Here is a 10,351-nt window from a genome sequence, read left to right as displayed (position 1 = left end):
AATATGAAGACGTAACTTCGCAACAAAATAAATGATAATTTTCTTGCCTTTTACTTGACACTATATATAAACAAGATTTAACTAAGAATTTAAACATAGATAATATAATAAATGAGTTTATGTTTTAAAATTGAATTTATTTGAATATTATAATATTTGGTCTCCTTTTGATATATATATATATATATATATATATATATATATATATATATATATATATATATATATATATATATATATATATATATATATATATATATATATATATATATATATATATATATATCAAAAGGAGACCAAATATTATAATATTCAAATAAATTCAATTTTAAAACATAAACTCATTTATTATATTATCTATGTTTAAATTCTTAGTTAAATCTTGTTTATATATATATATATATATATATATATATATATATATATATATATATATATATATATATATATATATATATATATATATATATATATATATATATATATATATATATATATATATATATGATAAATTTCAAAACTTTTGAAAGGTTACAAATATGTGTTTTTTTACACTGGGTTCCGCATCTCTTTCGGGTTAAACACTTAGCTCACAAACCATTTAACCAAATAACCTAGTGAGCGGAATTTTTCGTCTGACGGACTCAAACCCAGGAACTACAAAGAGGCTGAGATATTCATATTTTTTTTATCGTTAGGCTAGACGAGGGGATAAATATGAGTATTTATATTTAATTTATTTAAAAAAATATAAATGATAGGGATGAATTTTATTGTTTTTGGGATGAAGTATGCAAATTATTTTCTAGAGCATTAACCCAATATTACAGTATAATAATTTTGACACAAGGTTATATTCTTTTACCCTTGTGCTTGGAGTCTACACTACACTGTTATAATAAAAAATTCTTAGTGCAGCCCTTATTAACAAGTAGTGCCATTTTGAAATTCAAATTCCCTAAACCTCAATCACCCTTCTTCTTTATTTTGCCTAATTTGTCCTAAGACAACTTTTAAATTTATAGGAATCTGGAAATATGAAACATCTAATGATCTAAAAGTGTGACTGAATGAGATGTAGAAACAAATGTATGTCCCAATGTTATTTTATTGATAATATGAAGTTCATGTTCACAAGTCTTTAAAGAACATGGCAGGAATAAAAGAAAAACAAGTTAGTTAAAATATGTCCCATTTGTACTCAATCTCATGTTGTTAACTTAATTCTCTATCTATCTTATTAATGCTAGAAATTAAATCAGTGATCTTCTATCACTACTATTTGTGTATCATATTGAGGAGAAGAAAACCAACAAACCGTTATTTATTGGGTAAAAGATTGCTAAAAATGATAATATTATTAGTAAAGGCTATAGATTTAAATAATTTTCTTAGTTTAAAAGGCTCAAAATATAACTACCCACTAATCATCTAATACCACTAACATGCAAAAATGTGGACATTAAACTAAAACTAAGACTCAATCTAAATTTATTTAAAACATAATTAAATCCAACAAAATTCTGCCTTAAACTAGACTGTATTTTATCTAGTTTATCTTCAACAATTCCATAGTATTTCTCAGTTTTTCAAAACTTTCAATCTATAGGATTCTGGATTACAATCAATCAAACCAAACCAAAACACTTCAATTGCATACTTTCTCTCAGTGATAAAGAATCATTCTTTTTTCTGTTTTACTTCTAACTCCCAAAAAGAATTTAATGAGACCGAGATCACCTATCTCAAATTTAGTCTTTATAATTTTTTAAAATTGTTTAATCATTCTTTCATTTCATTGTTACCGGTAAGAATCAAGTTGTCTATGTACAAGCTAACAATTAAAATTTTACTTTCAGATTTATAACTAACTAACAATGTACATAGGCTCCATTGGATATTCGACTGTTTAAGGAATTAATTATCAATATAATTATATATATATATATATCCCTAGGAACATGTTTCAATCCATACAAGGCTTTCTCAAGGAAAAATTTGACGAATGACCCTACAAAGTGACTAAAATGAACCAGTGACTAGCGCATCGTAACCTCTTCATACTTTTTTGACGAAATTGTCCCGTTGTGAGACGCAATCGGATGACATGTGAAAAGTCCACAATCGCAATTTTTTTTATTTGTAAAAAAATAATTTGTGTCTCGCGATTGCCAGTTCCTTCTCGCAACCGGGGTTGCGTCTTGCGATTGTGGACTTTTCACATGACATTCGGTTGCGTCTCGCGACAATGACAATTTCGTAAAAAAAAATATGAAATGGTCACCAACGCATTTAAAATTATACGTTGGTCACCCGCTCATTTACCCCTCTTTTGAGGGTTTTGAGGGTCATTTCGTCAATTTTGCCTTCTCAAGTTTATAGACCTTACTTTCTTCTTATTTTTTTTACAAAAGCCTCTAGAATGTTCAACAAACACACCTTCATTCAACTTATCATGAAAAAATGCACATTTTACATTAATCTAAAATAGGTTTATTTCTTTTGAGCAGCCACTACAGTTACCTTCTAATTCTAATTGTATTCATCTCAAACTGGTGCATACAGATATACTTCATTATCATTAATATTATATTCTCGTATGCACCTTTGATAACTAACCTAACTTTATGTTTATCAACACTCCATTTTCATTGAGTTTTGTTTTATAAAATCAAATTGACTCTCATTTTAGCTCCTTAGGTAACTCCATTAAATTTCAGATTTCATTATTTTCTAGGGTAAATATTTCGTGTTTTTTTTGGAAAACAACTTAGCGCAATTTCATTTAAAAGTTCAAAAGTGGAAAAAATTGTCAAAATCAAAGCTAGACAGTCCCTAACTTTAATTAAAGGATGACAAACAACGACCCTATAATATCTGACCCTATAATATCTGATTGAAAACAAACAAAGATTACATTAACAAACAACAAAATTATACAAGACCTACAATTTTAAAATTATGATTCTATTGTGATTGGACTTCCTCTTTGACTACTCTTACTCTGATTTATAATCTCAATCTGCATTCCTCAAAACCCAATTTGCATTTTTCGAATCCTAATGATTATATTCACTTCGCATCCTCACTTGTTTGGCTATATATACTTTACTATTGGTGATTGAACTGTTGTATATGATGATGTCTGTTTGTGAGTTGTGTTTACATCAATCACTTGAGTTAGTTTTTCTTTAGTTGAACCGACACTTATTTGATAAAAAAAAGTTTGTATAAGTATTTCAGAAACTTCACATTTACCTGCGCATTCCTTGGCTTCAATCTTGCCTGAGTTGTTTCAATCTACTTTATAGTCTACTCTTCACTTTCCTCTATTATTTTCCTATCACTTTCATCTTCTAATTTTCCATTGTTTTCCTCCCTTGATTCTTCACTTTTTTCTTCTTCTAATTCTTCTTTCATTTTCATCCTAAAATTCATCTTCTTCTTTTCAAATTCTTCATCTTCTCATTCATTTGAATCTTTAACATTTTCATCATCTACTTCTCCATCTTTAGTTTCATCTACATGCCTTCTAATTTCCGATTCTTCAGTTTCATTTTCTTGGGCTTTCTCATTCCGCTTCTGAACTTTCAGACTTTTCTTCTACTCCTGAACTTTCAGACTTTTATGCTATTTTTCAATTACTTTTGCACATTTATTACTGTTATGTTCAAAAGTATTATAGAACACATCTGTTTATCATTCAATCATATTAAATATTCATGACTGTGGACTTACGTACCTTTTATCAATAACTGTCAATGACTGTTGATAGAGTACTTCTAGGATTCACTTCAATACTTATCCTAACACATATGATGTATTCACTTTCCTCCGTGATTGAGTCCATATACAATGCTTTTTCTAGAAGACTAGCAAATTGACTAGTGCTTCATTGTACATATGAGCCGAAATGTTTATTAGTTTGAACCAAATTTAAGATGTTTCTTTCGGTTTGCTAAGTAGATTCATCATTTAGACCATCTTTTCAGTTTCATGCAGTTTGACCCAACATAAGTATGCCCCAACTTCAGAATATTCTCTAGATTTGTTCTCTACTTAAACTTTAGAAAATAAAAATTATTGATATTTACAGATATTTTTTCCAATCTAATGTGCTCAATTGTTTTAGTAAGGCATCCTTAGTGACCGGTAAAGACACATAATTCTTTCCTATGTAGTTCCCAACAACTATATATTTCCACTCTTTAATGCATTTTTCTTCAACTTCCGAGGGTAATTTAAACTTAAAACGAGATTTGAGAATTTCAACCTTTGGTTTAAAATTCCCCAAGTAAATTTTGTCTTTGTATTGTACTTGAGTTTTAGTTTTTTGTTTAGTGTTTTTCTTCCGGACTTCATTTACTTTTCAATTGGAGTTACTTCTGATAGTGTAGGTCTTGGTTTAAGCATTTCATTAACTCTTGCATTATTTCTATGGACCAACTAACTATCTTATCATATTTTTCATTTTTGAGTTGACTATAGACTTTTGGGTTTTTTCCTTGCTAAGAACGATTTCTCACTTCTTCGCTTAAAAAACAATTTTGTAATTTGATTGTTTCATCTGTAAAGATTAGCCATTTCATTATATCAAACCCTCCATTTTCCATCATTGTTGACTTCTGCCTAAACATTTTATATCTTTTAAGTTTGATTCTGTGAATTTTCTCTGTTTCTTTCTGTTCTATTTCAACCTTCTAAGAACTCTGTTTCTACTATGTTTCAACCTTCACAAAACTCTGTTTTTGTTCTGTTTTAAGCATCGTTTTCTTGCTTGTATCAATTTCTCTAAAGTCTTTTACTTTTTTTTGTCTTATTTTTGTTTCTTTCTCTCTATCTATTGTAAATCTTAAAAATTTCCTTTTACTTCTAGCAAATCTGCAGTAACAGAATTACAGTTTTCCAGCAATACTGCAGCAACATATAAAATCTGACGAGTAGGTTCTGAATTTGCGGAGGTTCTGTATTTCCGAAGAAGAACGACGAACACACAGCGGAACGATAAACACGTGACACGACGAACACATAGGTGCACGACGAACACCCAACCACACGACGAACACATAGGTGCACGATGAACACACAGTGGCACGACAATACGACGAACACACAACGACACGAAGAACACATAATGGCACGACGAACACCAACCAAAGAGGCGGACCACAATGCGCACAGAGAACACAATTTGCACAGATCGCACTGTGATTTTCCACAGGGTTTAAGGTTTCCACAGGGTTTGAATTGTTTTAAAAATTTAAATATTTCATGTTTTATGGCCTCCTTCCAGGTTTCATTTAAGAAGCCTGCTCAAAATAAATCGGATCAACAGTGGCATATAGAGCTATATCACTTAATTCTTCTTATTCTTAAATTATTTCGTTTCCCATATGATAGTCTTTGTGCCAAATGACGGCTCTCCTAACTCTTTTTCCCATGTGAGTTGTAGTCAATTGTCTCTTTATTCCATTTTCATTACAAAAGACATCGAACTTTTGTGAGGTAAACTCCCCCCTCCTTTATCTATACCAAGACAAACTAGAGACTCTCAACTTTCTTTCTCAACAAACAGTTTAAAGTTTTTAAAATATCCAATTACTTCAGACTTTTCACGTAAAAAATACAACCAAAATTTCTACTAAAATCATCTATAAAAGTCAGAACGTACCTTTTTTTTCCAATAGAAGCTACTAGTGTGATTGTACCACATAGAACCGAATTAATGAGTAAACCCTTTTTGAAACTCTCAACTTTCTACGTTTGGACTGCCTCTGTCTGGTCTATTTGCCAATCAAATACTTTTGACACTCATCATCTGGAATATTTATTATTGGTAACCTATCCATCAACTTCTTTAATTGCATAGTTTAAAGGCTTTTGTAGTTGATATGTACCAACCTACAATACCACAATTGTGATTCTTCATCAGTAGAGGTTTGAAAATACTGATCAACAAAAGCTTTTTTTCTTATCAGATAACTTCACTACATTCACCTTGAATAATCTGTTATGACTCATTTTTGCAGTCATCAAAAGCCCTTCTACATAGTTTATCTTACTTTCTTAAATAGGAAATTCATAAGCATAGTGTCCCATTTTGTAACATTTATAACATTCAAATTTTGATTATCAATTACTCTTCCTCTTTTCATTGCTCTTCCTCTCCCTCTAACTTATGGAGTACTAAATACTTTGAGAACTTGATCTTCTTTTTTCTCAGTCCTTTTGAACTTTTGCTCATGTACATAAAGTGAGTTTTGAAGTTCATCTATAGACATCAACCTAGCATCCTTTGTTTTCTTATAGATACCACAGCATAGTGAACATCTCGGTTAAGATTTAAAAAATTTCTCTACTATGGTGGTGTCCAATTGGTTCTCATTTGATTTGCCACATCTGTCACTATAGCGAAATAGTCTTTGATGGTTTCACCATTTTTCATCTCTAACACTTCAAATTCCCTTATTAAAGTGTTTAGCATGCAACTTTTCACCTTTTCAATACAGCCATATTTACTTTTCAAAAAGTTCCACACAATTGTAGAAGTTTTTACCATTAAGAATCTGCTCGAATATATATAGTTCTATTGATGGCTAGATAGAAGTTGAATCTGTTGAACTCGGTTAGAATTTTTCCATCCATTGATTCTTCAAACCCTCTCTCAATTAGATCCCAAAGCCCTTTAGACCTCAACATATTTTCCATAAGTTCACTCTAGTGATCAACACAACAGATGGTTCTCGCCTTGATCTTCTGTTACTTTTATACTTCAAGGTTATGGCTTGATATTTCCCACTTTGCAATCTACTCTTCCACAGTCGAATTTAATGTTCAACTTTCGCTGCCTCACACTCGCGATCTCTCACAGTCGAATTTTAGGGTTCGACTTTTTTTCCTCTCACCAATTGTAAATAACTGGTAAAAGAATACTAAAAAACAGATAATGTTATTAGTAAAGGCTATAGACTTAGCTCAAAATATAATTACTCAACTAATACACTAACTAATAATTAGTCAAATAACAAACTAATAATTAAGAAGCACGTTAAAAACAAGTGTACAATAAACTAAGTCTAAATTTGTTTAAAACAAGTGTTCCTTCAAAATCAAGCAAAAAGATTCTCAAACTTCATAATAATGTTACAACAACAAAAAATGCATCATTCTATGGATAAAGACATGATTATCTGTAATATACCCTACTTTCTCCTAATTCAACATTATTATTGTTTCTCATCCTTGAGAATCATCTTCAGGAGATGATGATGATGGATGTAATATTCTGGACTGACCACCCATTTGCTGGTAAATCTGATTTAAGTTCGACTGAGGATGATGATTCAGAGCTTCCATATGATCATCATCTTGTGAGAGGCCAAGCTTCAAACCAGCTGGTAACTGCTGCTGCTGCTGCTGATGGACGTTGCTAACTCCACACATAATTGAGTTGAAATAATTCATTGGCAAATCAAATCCAGAAAACCCAATTTTCTGCAAATAATTATTCCCACTCTCATTTTCTATATTTGCTACTACTGCTTCTGAGGAAGAAGAAGATGATGATTGAAACCCATATTCAGTACTAGGCCATAACCCACCTGTGGTAAAATGGTTCTTCCTGCCCCAATCGCCCACTATCGGCCATAAAATCTCGTCCATTTTCTGATTTGCGATTGAAGTTGAGATCTCTTGATTTGAAACAGCACCGGCGACAGCTAAGGATGAAGCTGGAATCGTTCCTGTTCCGGTGGCGGCGATAATAGATGGCTCCGATTGACGGAGGAGCCACTGGATGGTCTCCCCGTCGGATTTGTGACCCAGTTCTCGGGTTAACTGGAATATTCTGGCTGCACAGAGGGCGGGCATCCTTATCCTTCTACCTCTACCTTCGACCTTGGTGTGTCGGTCCTTGTTGGTGCTTCTCTTTGGTGCTAACTTTTGTTCTTGCGGCTTACTGGCTGCCGCCTCCGCCGACTCACCTTGGTCGGCAACCGTAATCTGGAAACCCTTGATTTCTTTAGTCTTACCCATGATGTTGCTGTTGTTGTTTGGTGGCTGAGGGAGGTTATGGAAACTTGGGATTTGGATCCTTGAACGACAGGGACTGATCGAAGATGATGATGATGGTAATGAATTTGATGAGGCTCACCTCCTTCTCCTCTGTTTTACTCTTTTTTTGGAACTGTTTAAATCCAAATGCAATAAATTCTCACCCTCTCTATCTCTATGGGCTTGTTTGATTTGCATTAAATTCAATTATCATAAATGTATTTTATATTTGATCAAATTTTATTTTATTCTTTTATTTATTTTGGAACCCACATAGTCATCTTACTCGGACTTTAACTTTAACATATTTAAATTGGAAATAGTTGTCTAGTCTCTTATATATGACTTTCATTTTTAAGAAGTTTATTTTTGAAAAAACGATATAATGTCATTTTATTAATTTTTTTTTTAAAAGAAACGCATTACAACCACATAAAAAAACATTAAATTAAAATCAAATGGACATCAAACAAACGAAATGAAATTTATTGTGACTTGAACGAAGAAGCTTGTGTAAATTTATAATATGCAATACTCCACGACCAATTATATTCATTCAAGAGAATTCGCGTTCATGTGTAAGTGAGTGTGTTACTATCAAAGATGGTCTTTCTTCAAACCTGCTTCACTCCACTCCACTTCACTTCACACTCTCGTAAAACTTTGTAACTTTTGTATTTTTAAAAAGTTTTAATATCAATAAATTGTTTTATGGTAAATTTATTTTTTCAAATAATCTACAATCCAAACAAACCCTTGTTTTATTTATAATAATTTTAAATTTAAAAATTAAATATATTCTACAGATTTATTCAAATAACTTTAATAATCTATTTTTGCATAGTAAAACATGTATTAATAATAAAAGGCATATTTAATTGGTGATAGATTGGATAGCTTAAAAATAATTTGCTTATTTTGATGGAGTAACACAAATACTTTACAGAATATTTTAATATTTAATTCATAATTTAAATGTTGAATTCTTTAGGTTTAGTTCAATTATTTAAATAATTCACACAAACCAAACGAGAGACTATAGAGTTGTCTAGGTATTTTGACTCTTTTAAGTGACAGAGCATGTTGCAGTGCCTTTTACCCCTTTTAGGATCCAATTGTGAGAAGAGTTCTATCCCTTATTTGCCCAAACAAAAAAAGTGAATTTTAATTAGTCTTTTTTAAATTATTATTTTAGAACATTCATAATATTGATTATAGCTAGGTATATTTAATGGGAATGTTTTCTTTACTACTCTAACATTGGAGAATCTCTATATAAATCAGAATTCTATTATCAAAAAAATAAAAATATTTGTTTAAATATATTGTTTATTATGGTTCCAAATTCAAACCTTGAAATAATTTGAAAAAAATGTTAAAATAATATTAAACATCAAGTCTAAAATATGAAAAGTACTGTCGATCCAAAATTCCCGAAACAGAATTGGACAAAAATGGTAGCAGAACTTGTGAAATCCCTGTCACAAGCAAAGATTATTATTTGAAATAATCCTAAATCAAACAATCCACTCATGTGGGTTTTTGGTGCATGTTATTATTGCAACAGCAATGAGAGGGTATGATCCTAATCATGTCTTATATTATAAGGGACTCAAAACTGTCCACTTGGCAGACCACCAATCGTCAATTGTGCATGTGGGTGGTCGTTTAGTTCCTAGGTTAATTTAAATAAATCTTTGATGTTGGAGTGTTCAAATTTCAAGCATGGTCGATTAAAGTCATTCATTGGTTCCACTTATGGCCTGCATTTAGAAATAATTAATTATCTAGCTTATCAAAGTAATTTATGAGTAGTCAAATTTACTCTAATGCACATGAGGCATGGTTGATACAAAATATATATATAAATATATATATATTATGAAGGCAATAATTATGAAACTCTAATCATGTACTGATGAATAAAACTCTAATTTCATGAATTAACCCATTTGAGCATAGCAAACCGGAGACACTACTAAACCTACCATCACAAAGAGCACTGACTCATCACACTAATGTTATGCTTAGATTTCTTTAAAAAAAATAAGCACCACTCTTAAAAATAGAGAAAAACAAATTCTAACATATCATTTTGTACAAAGTAACATCATATAACTTATCATTACTACTTTTTTTAGATTAATTAGTTTCGACATCATTTCTAAATTCCTATTAAAAACGGAAGGATTATGTGGAGTAGTCTAAGGTTACCTTTGTCAATGTGTTGCACTCATTAATATCAAGAGAATTGTTAATCACATTAACCTACATAAAGTCAAGCTCATGTGAACCAAAA

The 10,351-nt window shown here is 30.9% G+C and overlaps 1 protein-coding gene across 1 annotated transcript; it reads right to left on the bottom strand.

Moving 5' to 3' along the window:
• Positions 1-7,102: 7,102 nt before the first annotated feature.
• On the bottom strand, positions 7,103-8,197 carry LOC124921789 (transcription factor TCP20-like). Its single transcript, XM_047462492.1, has one exon. The coding sequence runs from the start codon at positions 8,032-8,034 to the stop codon at positions 7,237-7,239; it is 798 nt and encodes a 265-aa protein (XP_047318448.1). The 5' UTR covers positions 8,035-8,197; the 3' UTR covers positions 7,103-7,236.
• Positions 8,198-10,351: the final 2,154 nt, after the last annotated feature.

Source organism: Impatiens glandulifera, chromosome 1 (genome assembly GCF_907164915.1).
Source record: "Impatiens glandulifera chromosome 1, dImpGla2.1, whole genome shotgun sequence".
NCBI lineage: Eukaryota > Viridiplantae > Streptophyta > Magnoliopsida > Ericales > Balsaminaceae > Impatiens > Impatiens glandulifera.
Note: the sequence above shows the minus strand (reverse complement) of the source record. Positions and strands in the feature narration are given on the sequence as shown.

Bases quoted from the DNA above. Each gene is read 5' to 3' on its own strand.
- LOC124921789 (XM_047462492.1), bottom strand. From the start codon at position 8,034: ATGGGTAAGACTAAAGAAATCAAGGGTTTCCAGATTACGGTTGCCGAC.